Here is a 15,595-nt window from a genome sequence, read left to right as displayed (position 1 = left end):
GACTCACTGCAGTCTTTTCCTGATCTCTGATCAGTCGTATCAGCTCAGAGCAGCTTCTCTCAATGGAGCGGATGAGCTCAGTAAAGATCCTCTCACTGTCCTCCACTGCTGTCTGTGCAGAGCGCTGTTAGGACACACAGTGATTCAGGCTTTGGTGAGTCTGAACTGGGACTGAAACAAACCTCTCTTCTTCTCCAAACTCACCTTAAGAGACTCCACAGTCTCTCTCAGCTGCTGGAGATCTTTCACTCTCTGCTGGAACATATTCTGTGTCTCCTTCAGCTGTTGCTGGAGGACAAATGGATGACAGTAAATTGCACAGAAAATTACTGTCAATAAATCATTATGTTGCAAAGTCCACCTAACTGGCCCAACTACCGTATGCAGTGGTGGCTAAAGGTTTCCTGTGTGTCCATAGCTCTTATGAGAAATGTCAGTGAAAACAAGAATTTGATTTGTAAAGAGAAAAAAAAAGTTTATTTTCTAAAATCAAAATAAAACGGAACACTTCAAAATTGCAATAAATCAAGGTAGACACAACAGCCTGTTCAACATCTACTAACACAGAAGTTTCAGTTAAGCTCAAATACTTGAAAAGGGCATAAGTAAACGTATCTTTGTTTACAGGTGGAACGTTAAAGAACGCAACACACACATCTCCTGGAAATCCTGTATAATTGAATCAATTTGATGACGACTTAGAAACCCCTGAAGTGTCTCCACTTTTGTGTGTCATTTGCATCAGACATTCAACCAACAGTCTTTGGGCATGATGTCTGAGGCAGAGACCTATATCTTCAATTTGTCCTTTAAATCTGGCGTGTTTCCAGATCAGAGGAAAATTGCAAAAATTATTCCAATTTATAAGAGTGATGACATTCATTTATACTCAAATTATAGACCAATTTCATTATTATCCTAATTCTCAAAAATACTGGAAAAACTTTTTCTGAAGAGGTTTGATAGTTTCATTGAAAAATGCATGATATTGAGTGAAGATCAATATGGATTCAGGAGCGGTCAATCGACTTCAATGGCAGTTATTAAATTAGTTTATTATGTAGCATCTGCATTAGACAAAAAGTATTTTACTTTGGCCGTTTTTGTTGACCTCAAAAAAACATTCGATACCATAGATCATAAATTGTTAATGAATAAACTAGAGCAGTATGGTATTAGGGGCCATGCTTACTCATGGTTAGAAAGCTATCTTGACAATAGATACCAGTATGTACATTTTAATTATCATCAATCAGAAATGTGTAAATTAACTTGTGGGGTGCCCCATGGTTCTTTGATTGGTCCTAAGTTGCTTATTTTATATATTAATGACATCTGTAAGGTATCCGATTTGTTAAAATGTGTTTTATTTGCAGATGACAAAACACTGTGTGTATCTGGAGATAATCTTCACCATCTAATTACTGATGTGACCAGAGAACTATCCAGAATCAAGCAATGGTTTGACCAGAATAAACTATCTTTTAATCCAAGTAAAACCAAATATATTATATTCAGTAATCGACAAATTAAGACCAACATGAGCTTAAAGATCAATGATGTGGTAATAGAAAGCGTGAATGAAAACAAATTTCTTGGAATAATATTAGACCATAAATTATCCTGGAAACCACTCACCTGGAAATCGCTCATGTTCAATCAAAACTGTCCAAAACAATAGCTATATTACATAAAACCAAGTATTTTTTTAAATGCACCCTCTCTGTATATTCTGTATCGTTCTCTTATTGTTCCATACATTTCTTACTGTGTTGAAATATGGGGGCATGCCTACACCACAAACACAAAACCTATTTTTATTTTACAAAAAAAAAAAGCCATAAGGATAGTCAATCATTCACCGAATAATGAACCGACAAACTCAATATTGCTCAAATTTAAAGCAATAAAATTTTCCGATCTAGTCAGTCTGAATACCGTTGTCTTTATGTTCAAAGTCAATAGGAAAATATTGCATGAAAATATACTATGTTTGTTTGAAAACAGGGAACAGAGATATAATCTAAGAGGAGAGAACATATTAAAAACAAATGGTCAGAACAAACTTTAAAATGAACACCATTTCGGTAAAAGGGGTCGACTTGTGGAATGGTCTCACCGATGATCTTAAGAGGAGCAATTCCATTTATCATAAAAAAAAAACAGTTTAAAATCCTGTTTTTTGACAAATGCATGGATGTTTAAGAAAAACTGTCTAAGTTAAGGTCATGTATAATTGCTGTACATAAATTGAAACAACACAAGCAACAAACAAACAATATATATGTATGTATATGAGTATATATACAGTGTGTATATATATGTTTGTGTGTATGTATATGTTTATACATGTATATTGTTTATGCTTAATTTCTGATGGGTAGATGTTGTTCTCTAAATAGAGTAGGCGTAGTAAGCCATCACCTTTCAGGCTTCAGCCTACACCTTTTCAGTTTCCCTCTTTGTTTGTATTGTAGTTGCTGTACATACACATTGTCCTAAGTTTTGTAACCGAATAAACCCTCATTCATAAATAGAGTGTAAATGGTCCATTTTACATTTAAATTTACATTTAATCATTTAGCAGACGCTTTTATCCAAAGCGACTTACAAATGAGAACAATAGAAGCAGTCAGGTCAACAAGAGAACAACAACAGAATACAAGTGCCAAGAGAATACAGTCTCAGTTAGTCTAGTATAGAACGCATAGCCAGGTATATATAATATATATATATTTTTTTTTATTAAATGAAAAAGACAAGAAAAGGAAAAGTACTGGTGTTAGTAGGTTAAGTGCAGGCGAAAAAGATGAGTCTTTAGATGTTTCTTGAAAATGAGTAAAGACTCAGCTGTACGAATTGAGATTGGGAGGTCATTCCACCAGCTGGGCACAGTTCAGGAAAAGGTCTGTGAGAGTGATTTTGAATTTCTTTGGGATGGCACCACAAGGCGTTGTTCACTTGCAGAGCGCAAACTTCTGGAGGGCACATAGGATTTAACCAGTGAGTTTAGGTAAGTTGGTGCCGTGTCAGTGGTCGTCTTGTAGGCAAGCATCAGTACCTTGAATTTGATGCGAGCAGCTACTGGTAGCCAGTGTAACCTGATGAGGAGAGGAGTAACATGAGCTTTTTTTGGCTCGTTGAAGACAACCCTCGCTGCTGCATTCTGGATCATTTGCAGAGGCTTGACAGTACATGCAGGAAGAGCCAGGAGAGCATTACAATAGTCCAGTCTGGAGAGAACAAGAGCTTGGACAAGAAGTTGGGTTGCTTGCTCTGACAGGAAGGGTCTAATCTTCCTAATGTTGTATAAGGCAAACCTGCAGGACCGGGTCGTTGAAGCAATGTGGTCAGTGAAGCTTAATTGATGATCCATCACAACTCCTAGGTTTCTGGCTGTCCTCGAAGGAGTTATGGTTGACGAACCCAGCTGTATAGAGAAGTTGTGATGAAACAATGGGTTAGCTGGAATCACCAGGAGTTCTGTCTTCATAAGGTTAAGCTGAAGGTGATGGTCATTCATCCAGCTAGAAATGTCACTCAGACAGGCTGAAATGCGAGCAGCTACCGTTGGGTCATCAGGCTGGAATGAGAAGTAGAGTTGGGTGTCATCAGCGTAGCAGTGATAAGAAAAGCCATGCTTCTGAATGACAGATCCTAAAGATGTCATGTAGATGGAGAAGAGAAGTGGTCCAAGTACTGAGCCTTGAGGAACCCCAGTAGCAAGGTGGTGTGACTTTGAAACATCACCCCTCCAAGACACACTGAAGGATCTGTCAGAGAGGTAGGACTTAACCCACAGGAAAGCAGTTCCAGAGATGCCCATCTTTCTGAGGGTGGACAGGAGAATTTGGTGATTAACAGTGTCAAAAGCAGCAGACAGGTCCAGTAAGATGAGTACTGAGGATTTTGAAGCTGCTCTTGCTAGTCGCAGGGCTTCAGTAACCGAGAGCAGAGCAGTCTCAGTTGAGTGGCCACTTTTGAAGCCAGATTGGTTGCTGTCCAGGAGGTTGTTCTGTCCAAGGAACATAGAAAGCTGGTTGAACACAGCCCGCTCAAGTGTCTTTGCAATGAATGGAAGAAGGGATACCGGTCTGTAGTTTTCAAGAAGCGCTGGATTTAGAGATGGTTTCTTGAGCAATGGGCTTACCCGAGGCTGCTTGAATGCTAAGGGAAATGTTCCAGATTGAAGAGAGGAGTTGATAATGTGAGTAAGTGAAGGTATGACTGAAGAAGAGATCGCTTGAAGGAGGTGAGTGGGGATAGGATCAAGTGGACAAGTAGTAGGATGATTGGACAGGAGAATTTTGGAGACGTCCATCTTTGAGAGTGGCGAGAAGGAGGATAAAGAGTGGGCATCGGTCATTGTGAAGTTTTCCTCAGTCTGCGGTGTGGAGAATTGGTCACTGATGGATCTTGTCTTATTTGTGAAGAAAGCTGCAAAGTCGTCCGCTGTAAGAGTCGATGGAGGAGGTGGAGGCGGCGGATTAAGAAGAGAAGAGAAAGTCTTGAAGAGTGTCCGAACGTCACAGCAGCTGTTAATTTTGTTGTGGTAGTAGGATGTTTTAGCTGTGAAGACATTTGCAAAGAAGGAAGAGAGGAGAGATTGATACACACTGAGGTCCGTAGAGCTTTTTGATTTCTGCCATTTCCTCTCTGCAGCCCTGAGTTTAGAGCGATGTTCACGGAGAACCTCGGCCAGCCAGGGGACAGATGGGGCAGTGCGTGCTGGTCTAGACAACAGTGGGCAAAAGTTGTCCAAGCAAGATGTTACAAGATGCTCATTTAAGAGTATCAATGTAATGTCATGAGCCGCAGGGTATAATTTGTTTTTATGTATGTTTTTTTTTTATTGTATGTTTTAGCCATGATTCCCATCCAGTTACATTATAAGACTGATAGACTGCAAAGGTTTGAGCTAAAAATCTCAGTTTACTGTATGTTCTACTGAAGAAATAAAGTCACTCACATCTTAGATGCCCTCCAAGGATGTTACTTTGGGTCTACCATTGGGGGGGGGTTAAACTCACGGCATATTAATTAATTAATTAATAGACACACTCTTATATAATATTTTTCAAATCAGCAACACAATCTGAGGTGAACTGACACATGAATGTTTTCTATGATGCTCAAATTGCGTTAAAGCATATTTTAGGTTGATCCAGCTAGCACACATGTGCAGTCTCTCGAGCGCGTTTAATGTTACTATGGCAACCAGTGAGGGACACTTCTTTACATTTTCTCACATTTTTATAATAATATAAATGAACCGTTTAATATTAAAGTTTTATTGGTCAGATTCAGACTCGATGCAGAGCAGAGAGCACAGAGATGTTATCAAATAAATAATGTCAGCTATGGCATTGCACGAGCGATCGTTATTATAATTCAAAAGGGCAAACTCGAGTCAGAATGGACATGTGCACAGTTGCATTTGTCATCTGTCACCGTGACATCAAAAAGGACTTTTGAAGCTGAAATAATGAGTGGATTGAGCTTGGAGTGGGAATAACGAGAGGAATAACATGGATACATTTCTTGTCGGAGGATTGTAATGTATCACAGGCAGTCATGTACAAAGAAGAGAGACTATGGCTCCTTAAATTAGGTAAGACAAAAAGCTGTATTTTTTGCAACAGGTTTATTAACTTGTAATAGCAATTTAAGGTGGAATATGTGACAATCCGGTCCAGTCGGGTCTGTGTCTTCCCGACGGGTTCGGGTCCAGCTTTCAAATAATAGACAGGTCCAGGTCCAGCTTTTGAAATATTAGACGGGTCCGGGTCGGTTCGTTGTAGTACATTACGGGTCTCTTTCGGGTTCGGGCACAAATTTTTGGACCCGTGAAGACCTCTACCCGAGGGCTAAGCAGATAAACATAAAATTTTCATTTTTGGGGGAACTATCCCTTTAAGAGAAGCAGAGGTCTAGGGATTACATGCATTTCATGGAAAACCTGCACTACACTGAAAACTTTTTTTCATTCATCCAATTAAAAAAAATGGGTTATGGTTTACATCTATATTTTATAACTTGAGCCAATGAAAAACAAATAACTGGCCCTTAACAAATATTTTCTATGTGTATGAAAACTATTTTATGAAACTCGGCACAAAGTATATTTTTCTTGTTGAAGAAAGTCAATTTTAGTTCTATTTATTTTTAAATTTAATTTTAAATATTTTTTGTTTTTTATTAACTTGTATTTTTAAAAGTGAGAATTAACTGTTTAATGTAATTATTTATTTTTTATTGGAGAAAACAAACACATCTAATTTCTAATATTATTTCTTAAATGAGAATTTTTTTTTTAGTGTACTAGATGTTTAGAGTATGACATCTCTTTCCGAAAAAAGAGCGGCCTGAGCAGCTCCAACATTTCTGTCAAAGCACATAATTGTACCTAATACATAACACGAGAAATATGTGTTGTCCAAAGATTAAGGCAACTATTAAAGTTTGATGTATTGTTGTTTAATTATCCAATAAACATTTTACATGATTTGTTATATTTCATTACCACTTACCCATATATTTTGCCTGAAGTTTGAAAAATCTGTGATTCACAACTACCTACTATTGCATTCACATTTGTGTGAAGTTGTCAGTGTCTGGTGTGTGTTTCTCTGGGTGTCCACTAGTGGTCTCACTTCCCCATAGGCACCCCACTGCAGGCACTACATTTCCCACTAAGCCTTTTCACTTCATCATGGTTAATTGCACAACTGTTAATTGCACTCAGCTGTCTTCACTTCCATCGTCATCACATGTCCTTATATACCGGTCTGTTTTCATTCTGCTTCAGGGAGTCATTCTGTGACGATAGGACACAGGAGACGAGAGATTCAATTGCAGTGTGTTTATTGGGCAATCCAAAATTCAAAATCCAAAACAAGCAGGGGGTCAAAACCATGAAATCAGTCAGGAACAAAATAAACAAGAAACATGTGGAATGCGAGGAAACTTGGTGACGGAAATAAGGACTCCATGAAACAGAATGTCTCGGAGCTGTCACACATCGCAAGTATATCTGCACTCTTGCCTAAACTGCCCTTACAATGAATGACACCGTAATGTTGCACAATAAAACTCTTACTGTATTCATGTGGTGTATTCTTGTGTTTGCTGTTAGTTGTGGTGAAAGCATTTTTGTGAGAGAAAACGTGTTGCATTATGACGAGATCATTGCATTCATGCGATAAACAGACTCTGTCTACTCAATGCTCATAACTGCAGCCTTTCATGTGATGGGAAAAGATTGAAAAAAAATTATATAATCAATACTTCCACGATTCGTTAATTTTGACAGCTGTAATAGTAAAAAATATATATATATATATATATATATATATATATTTGAAAGGAGTTCCACATGTTGTCGTTTACTTGGAGTCTCACAGCAGACACGCCCCTTCAAACAGAGCATTCAAGCCAGAGGGCTAATATCAGGATCTAAAAATTTAAATTCCTATTAATTAATAGTGATCATACATATTCCCAGGGACTCCCCTGTACCAGCAGGACTCTAAAATTGCAACAAGCCATGTTGCAACTTTCCACCAGGGACAGAAATCTCCCAACCACAACCAAGCCAGAATAACATCTTCTGAAGTTTGTCATTTTTTTAACCTGGAAGAAACTGCTGCGACTTTAACACCATCAAACAAACAGCTGATATAAAATTAAATTGAATGTTCACTCAATGAACAGAGTAGTTGATTGTAATATCAATTTGGCTACAATTACTTCCAGCAGGTGATATAAATCATTTTAATGTATTTTTTTATTATTTATAGAAATTTCCATTTTGAGCTAATTTGCAACAGAAGTCATGACCACTGCTACAGACATAAGACAACTTAAATTACTTTTTCTTATAGTTTTGGTCTAGTCATGCCATGGTTTCCCATCTACACTTAGTTAGAATAACATTACAATATACAGAAGGCTCACCCTATTTAGGCAGTTTGAGCAACAGAAATTCTTTGTTTTTTTTTTTTGCCTTTACAGTCCAAGTACACTTGAACCAATGCCAGGTGTTACAGTTCCTGCAATCTAACACACATGCTTCACCTAAAGATGGAATTTAGTCTATTAACCTGGAGCAGATTTATGGTAACATGGATACAACATAATCTACTAGAAGCAATCATTTCAGAGAATATCAGAATAAAACTTATCATGCCAATTACTTAATTTCACTAGTACTAGTACTTTTCTATTCATAGCTATGTGTACTGTGCTAGACTAACTGAGACTTGACATGGCACTTGTATATTGTTGTTGTTCTCTCATTGGTCTGATTGCTTCTATTGTTCTCATTTGTAAGTCGTTTAGGATAAAAGTGTCTGCTAAATGATTAAATGTAAATTTAAATTTCAAAGATAATCCATTCAAGACATAACATTTTCAATTATAAATCTGAAAAGCAAAACATACATACCTGATTTAAAAAATACACTCCACACCATGGACTTAACTGGCTACAGAATCACTCTGAGCCTTTTGCAACTTTACCTTAATTACTCAGACAAAAACAAACATCCTCCAAATGGAGGGAAGAACTATCACTTGGAATTCGCATTGACCTAGGTGAAGAGCCTACTTACCTTTAAGTGTACTTCTTGTGGGAGTAAGACCATTATACCAATCACACCGAAACATTTCAAATGATAGCATGAATTTATGTACAGCATTATATTTTACTATTGACCATTCTGAGTGAACTACGCAAAAGGAAGGATGGGTGGGGAAGAAGGAACGAATGTGAAGGAATAATAGTTTATTTTCTGTATCTCATCAGATCAAAGTGTCTGAGGTTCTTTTATAGCCTTACAATGCGAACAAATTAATCCAGTAAAGGTATGATTGAGTTTAAAGTTTACTTATCTGAAGTGATAACCACTGGCTGTAGGTTTAAATCTAAACTGATTTACATGAGAAAGGACTTCAGATGTACATCCAAATGATGATGAATCTACACAGAACACAAGCCAAAGTCAAATCATCTGGATTCAATCATCTGATTACACTGCATTTGAATTTTGAGTGGTGGAAGTAGATGTTTTGTCAAATAATAGGTAAATAGTTCACTCCATTATTTTATGTTGCTCAAAGCCTATTTATCAAAAGCTTGTGTTGATAAAGTTGTACAGTGCAATTCCAGCAAACAGGCTCAGTATTGAAACTCTTCTTGCTGCTGTTCATTTCTGATGACGAACACAGTGTGAATGCTATTAGCAGTTAACATGGGTTGCAATATAAACAGATATGAAACTGGGCTGAGTGTCACCAATATTCAATCAGTATCTAGTTTAAATACCTGTTTCTCTGTCCTCTCTTCTGCAGCTGATACAATGTCATGGTTCTTATGTTCCATAACCGTACACAGCACACATATACATTTCTGATCAGTGCGACAGAAAACCTCAAGGGGCTTCTCATGTTTCTGGCAGATCATCTCCTGCAGATGTCCAGTGGCTTCAGTCAAATTGTGTCTGTTTCCTTTAAACCAACTCTCATGTTGTTCGAGGTGATTCTGACAGTAAGAGTTCAGACACACCAGACAGGATTTGATGGCTCTGTATTTTCTTCCAGTACAGACGTCACACTGCACATCTCCAGCTCCAGCCTCACAGTCAGCAGAGAGTCTGGTCTTCTTCAGTTTCTCCACCACTTCAGCCAGCATGGTGTTTCTAGATAAAGCAGGTCTTGGACTGAAGGTCTGTCTGCACTGAGGACAGCTGTAGACTCTCTTCTGATTCTCCTGATCCCAGTGGTCTGTAATACAGCTCTTACAGTAACTGTGTCCGCAATGGATGGTCACTGGATCCTTCACGAGATCCAGACACACTGGACACAAGAATTCATCCTGAGAAACTCTTGCTTCGGCCATTTTACTGCATGAATACAGAGACACAAACAAACAACAGCTCAGCTACACTTCAGTTTCTCTTTCTCTGAACACATGTGACTCCTTCTTCTTCTTCTTCTCTTATTTATTGGCGGACTGCAACCAGCGTTAAGTTGCATACCGCCACCTCCTGTACTGGAGTATGTATATTCATGTCATTTTACAATTTCAGATTCTATTCCACAACCCTGAGTCTTTTAAAAATTTAAATAGTGCCCTCCTGGTGATTCTTATTTCCTCTCTCTCTCCTTCTAGTCCCAGTATCCCTACTAGATTCCACTCCCGCCCTGTCTCCTGAACCTTATCTTTAAACACCCTTCTTTCCACCTCATTCAATTTACAGTAAAATATAACATGTTCAACATTTTCTTTAATCCCAAAGTTTTCACAGTTCTCACTATTCATTTTCCCCATTAAAAATAATGTGTCATTTAGCCGTGTGTGATCCACTCTCAATCTTGTCATTACAATTTCCTCTCTCCTGGTCTTTTCTGCCATATTTCAAGTCCTTTCTTCTTAACCACTGCTTAACCTTCACCTTTTCCTAGTGGAATTTTATTTATTATTTCCTTTAGCAACGCCTCTTTAGCCAGTTTGTCTGCTTTCTCGTTCCCTTTAACCCCTTCATGTGCTGGCACCTAGCAAATCTGTACATCTATGACACCCCGATGTAATCTAAATAAACTGTGAAAAAGTTATATCAGTAGATCTTCTCTTACTGATGTCATTGACTGAATACTTTTAATGACAGCTAAAGAGTCTGTGCAAAGTACCACCCCATCAGGTCTGACCTCTTCAACCTACTGTAGTGCGATAACGGCTGCCACTATTTCTGCTGTATATACAGATAACGGATCAGAAAATCTTTTGGAAAGATTTATTTTAAATTCTGGGATATGTATTCCAACTCCCACACAATCCTGTTTGTTCTTGGATCCGTCTGTGTAAATTTTTTAATAATTATAATAACTGTTTCTTATGTAAATGCTTGTTTTAACTCCCACTTCCTCCATTCTACATTCTCTTTTCTTTTCCAAGATATTAATATCAACCTTTATTTCTGGAAACATCCATGGTGGAATACTACTAACTGAATTGACCATGGTGAAATCTAAGGTTTCCATTTCATATTCCTCCACTCTCATTTCCCTTGTCCATCCAAACCCAAGCCCCTGAAACTTGGAATACTCCCAACATTCCTGTATTGTTTCTTTTGCTGGGTTTTCTTTGCCACTTCCTTTTAATCTGATCCAATACGCTATAGCCAGTTTCTCTCTTATTAACTCCAGTGGCATCTCTCCTGCTTCTATGAGTGTAGCATTAATGGGGGTTGTCTTAACAGCTCAGATGCATACACGTAATGCTCTATATTGTAATCGATTAATTTTTCCCAATATTGATTTGCCGCTGCTCCATAAACTACACAACCATAATCTATTGATGACCTCAGGCAAGCCCTATAGATATTAATTAATGACTTCCTGTCTGCACCCCAGTCACATCCAGCCACAGCTCTGAGAAGGTTTATAACTTTTTGCATTTAGTCTCCAAGTGCTTTATATGTATTTTCCATGTACACCTACTATCAAACCATAGTCCCAAGTACTTTAATTCATTTACTTTCACCATTGGCTGCTCGTATAATGTTAACCTTTCACCATGGCACTTGCGCTTCTTTGTAAACATCATATAACAAGATTTTCTGGTCGACATCTTGAATCCCCACTTATATGACCACATTTCTACTTCCCTAATTGCTTTCCTTATATTACTTAATACATACAGTATTGTTCAAAATAATAGCAGTACAATGTGACTAACCAGAATAATCAAGGTTTTTCGTATATTTTTTTATTGCTACGTGGCAAACAAGTTACCAGTAGGTTCAGTAGATTCTCAGAAAACAAATGAGACCCAGCATTCATGATATGCACGCTCTTAAGGCTGTGCAATTGGGCAATTAGTTGAATTAGTTGAAAGGGATGTGTTCAAAAAAATAGCAGTGTGGCATTCAATCACTGAGGTCATCAATTTTGTGAAGAAACAGGTGTAAATCAGGTGGCCCCTATTTAAGGATGAAGCCAACACTTGTTGAACATGCATTTGAAAGCTGAGGAAAATGGGTCGTTCAAGACATTGTTCAGAAGAACAGCGTACTTTGATTAAAAAGTTGATTAGAGAGGGGAAAACCTATAAAGAGGTGCAAAAAATGATAGGCTGTTCAGCTAAAATGATCTCCAATGAATTAAAATGGAGAGCAAAACCAGAGAGACGTGGAAGAAAACGGAAGACAACCATCAAAATGGATAGAAGAATAACCAGAATGGCAAAGGCTCAGCCAATGATCACCTCCAGGATGATCAAAGACAGTCTGGAGTTACCTGTAAGTACTGTGACAGTTAGAAGACGTCTGTGTGAAGCTAATCTATTTTCAAGAATCCCCCGCAAAGTCCCTCTGTTAAAAAAAAGGCATATGCAGAAGAGGTTACAATTTGCCAAAGAACACATCAACTGGCCTAAAGAGAAATGGAGGAACATTTTGTGGACTGATGAGAGTAAAATTGTTCTTTTTGGGTCCAAGGGCCACAGGCAGTTTGTGAGACGACCCCCAAACTCTGAATTCAAGCCACAGTACACAGTGAAGACAGTGAAAAATGGAGGTGCAAGCATCATGATATGGGCATGTTTCTCCTACTATGGTGTTGGGCCTATTTATCGCATACCAGGGATCATGGATCAGTTTGCATATGTTAAAATACTTGAAGAGGTCATGTTGCCCTATGCTGAAGAGGACATGCCCTTGAAATGGTTGTTTCAACAAGACAATGACCCAAAACACACTAGTAAACGGGCAAAGTCTTGGTTCCAAACCAACAAAATTAATGTTATGGAGTGGCCAGCCCAATCTCCAGACCTTAATCCAATTGAGAACTTGTGGGGTGATATCAAAAATGCTGTTTCTGAAGCAAAACCAAGAAATGTGAATGAATTGTGGAATGTTGTTAAAGAATCATGGAGTGGAATAACAGCTGAGAGGTGCCACAAGTTGGTCGACTCCATGCCACACAGATGTCAAGCAGTTTTAAAAAACTGTGGTCATACAACTAAATATTAGTTTAGTGATTCACAGGATTGCTAAATCCCAGAAAAAAAAAATGTTTGTACAAAATAGTTTTGAGTTTGTACAGTCAAAGGTAGGCACTGCTATTTTTTTGAACACACCCCTTTCAACTAATTGCCCAATTGCACAGCCTTAAGAGCGTGCATATCATGAATGCTGGGTCTTGTTTGTTTTCTGACAATCTACTGAACCTACTGGTAACTTGTTTGCCACGTAGCAATAAAAAATATACAAAAAACATTGATTATTCTGGTTAGTCACATTGTACTGCTATTATTTTGAACAATACTGTATGACACATTCCTTCCTCTCATCCAAATGGCCCCATCATCCACATATAGTGCTGATTTGATGCATCCATCCAATTTAAAAAATATATAATTTAGCATTATGTTAAAAAAAAGTATCGGGCTAATTACACTCCCCTGGGGAATACCATTGTCTACATCAAATTTTATAGACACCTCTGATCCAACCTGAACTTGAGTTTTCCTACCTGCTAAGAAATCCATAATCCAATTATATAACCTTCCTCCAATACCCATACTACTTAGTTCAATAAGCAGTCATTCCCTCCACATGGTTTCATATGCCTTTTCTATTGTCATTAGTTCTTTCATTTTCAGTGCCTTTTCCACATCATTACTTAGGCCAGTGACACACTGGATGCGTGGCGCAAGCGTCTCAGCCGCGTGGCGTGTCGGTTTTTAATTCGGCTCCCATGTTAACAGGTTAGAGCTTACAGACCGCCTGCATGAGACGCGCGTCTCAGGCGCGGCTCGAGCCGCGCGGCAAACGCTTGCTTGCTAGAAATAGAACTGACGCCTATTTTTACCGCGACACGCGCGCGTGTTGGAAGCTTTTCCAGGCTAAATATAATAGGAAAATGTGTTTAAATGTCATTTTGTACACAAATACATATGAATTCCTGATATTTTGATATTTGAAAGTCTATAGGTTGACATAAATTCAGATATAAATGTAATAAAAAATAATAATAATAATTATCGATTTTCAAATATTGCACCTGTCAAACATAATCTATTTCGCCATCAATACTTTTGACGGTGTCCTTTATCAGTAGGCGTAGGTGTAGGTGTGTAGAAAAAAGTATATATTGTTGAAATGAAGACATGAGCCTGGTCTGTCAACGGTCTCCCTCTACAGCAGCAGCGCACCAGCGCCGCGTCAGGCACGCTTCTGGTGTGTAAAGACACAGAATCCGCCACGCTTCTGGGACGCTTCAGACACGCGGCCTTACTCTAACTAGAGCATCTGTTGTGGAGCGTTCTTTTCGAAATCCACTTTGTATGTTGGACCGTATTCATCTCAGTTCCAATATATGTGTTAATCTGCGAACTATTTTCCTCTCCAACCATTTGCATAAGTGAGATGTCAAAGCTATGGGCCTATAGTTATCAGGATTAGCTGGATCCTTACCAGGCTTGTTAAATGGTAATATTACTGCACTTTTCCAACTATGCGGTACTATTCCATCCCTCCAGATTTTATTAAAGAGTCTTAATACTAACTTTAGTGATTCTACTGGTAACTGTCGGAACATGGCATAACATAATTGATCTTGCCCAGGTGCTTTATACCCAGTGCCTAGCAGAGCTATGTTAAGCTCTGACATTGTAAAATCCACATCTAGAATTAACATACCATCCTCCCTTTTCAACTTCACTTCCTTGTTCTCTTTAAGTGTTAAGTTCTTTCTGCTGCTTATGGATGTCACTAAGGTGTTCACAACAGTGTATTGCCACAAACGGTTTCCCTAACACTTCAGTCTTTCCTTTATGCAGAGAGGCAGGGATACACTGACCAGAAAGGGGGAAATCCCACGCATCCATTCTTGTATGTAAAACGTGCACACGATTACTATTCCGTTCCCTCGATTTACTATTGCGTTCCCTTGATTTGCTAAATGCACGCTCTAGCAAATCGATGGAACTAATTAGTAAATCGTGTGCACAATTTATAAATCGAGTGAACGAATTAGTAAATTGAGGGAAAGCATTAGTAATCGCGTGCACGTTTTAGTACATTGAGGGAACAAATTAATAAATTGTGCACACAATTTAGCCCATAGACATATAAATACCTATACGCCTCATTGGCCGCTTTGAGCTGTTACTGCGATATGTCAACGCGTCCGCCATGTTTGTGAGCGTAAGACTGCCTTAAAAATAAATGAATCTGTCACAATAATCGAGTCACGAGTTCCAAGTGCGAGATAAAAATGGTTTATTTGTAACTCAGATAGCCAGCAATGAGAAGGTAGGAAGACAATGCATAACCCCAGATGAATCCCATCCAGACCACTCAAGCAGCATTAACTCAAACCCAACTCAGTAATCGCAGGTGGGGGAGGAATCAGGTCCAGATCGCTTAAGCTGCAGTAACTGAAACCCAGCTCAGGAATCCCATGGGGGTGAGGAATGAGATCCAGAGAATCCCAACTGGAGGGAAAGGAACATGACTAGACAAGAGAGACAGACAAGAAATGAAAGAACCAACAACACGAACAGGATGCCAGCCAAACTTGAAGGCAGCGC

At 38.6% G+C, this 15,595-nt stretch overlaps 1 protein-coding gene across 1 annotated transcript; it reads right to left on the bottom strand.

The window, feature by feature from the left end:
* Positions 1 to 82: 82 nt before the first annotated feature.
* LOC113063457 (E3 ubiquitin/ISG15 ligase TRIM25-like) lies at positions 83 to 9,967 on the bottom strand (the record flags this gene model as incomplete). Its single annotated transcript, XM_026233880.1, has 3 exons — positions 9,326 to 9,967; positions 205 to 288; positions 83 to 124 (listed from the first exon to the last, which is right to left on the bottom strand). Coding segments are annotated over exons 1-3 (699 nt in total), but the record flags the coding sequence as incomplete, so codon positions are not given.
* Between the last annotated feature and the right edge of the window lie 5,628 nt (positions 9,968 to 15,595).

The sequence above is a fragment of the Carassius auratus genome, chromosome 45 (genome assembly GCF_003368295.1).
Source record: "Carassius auratus strain Wakin chromosome 45, ASM336829v1, whole genome shotgun sequence".
NCBI lineage: Eukaryota > Metazoa > Chordata > Actinopteri > Cypriniformes > Cyprinidae > Carassius > Carassius auratus.
Note: the sequence above shows the minus strand (reverse complement) of the source record. Positions and strands in the feature narration are given on the sequence as shown.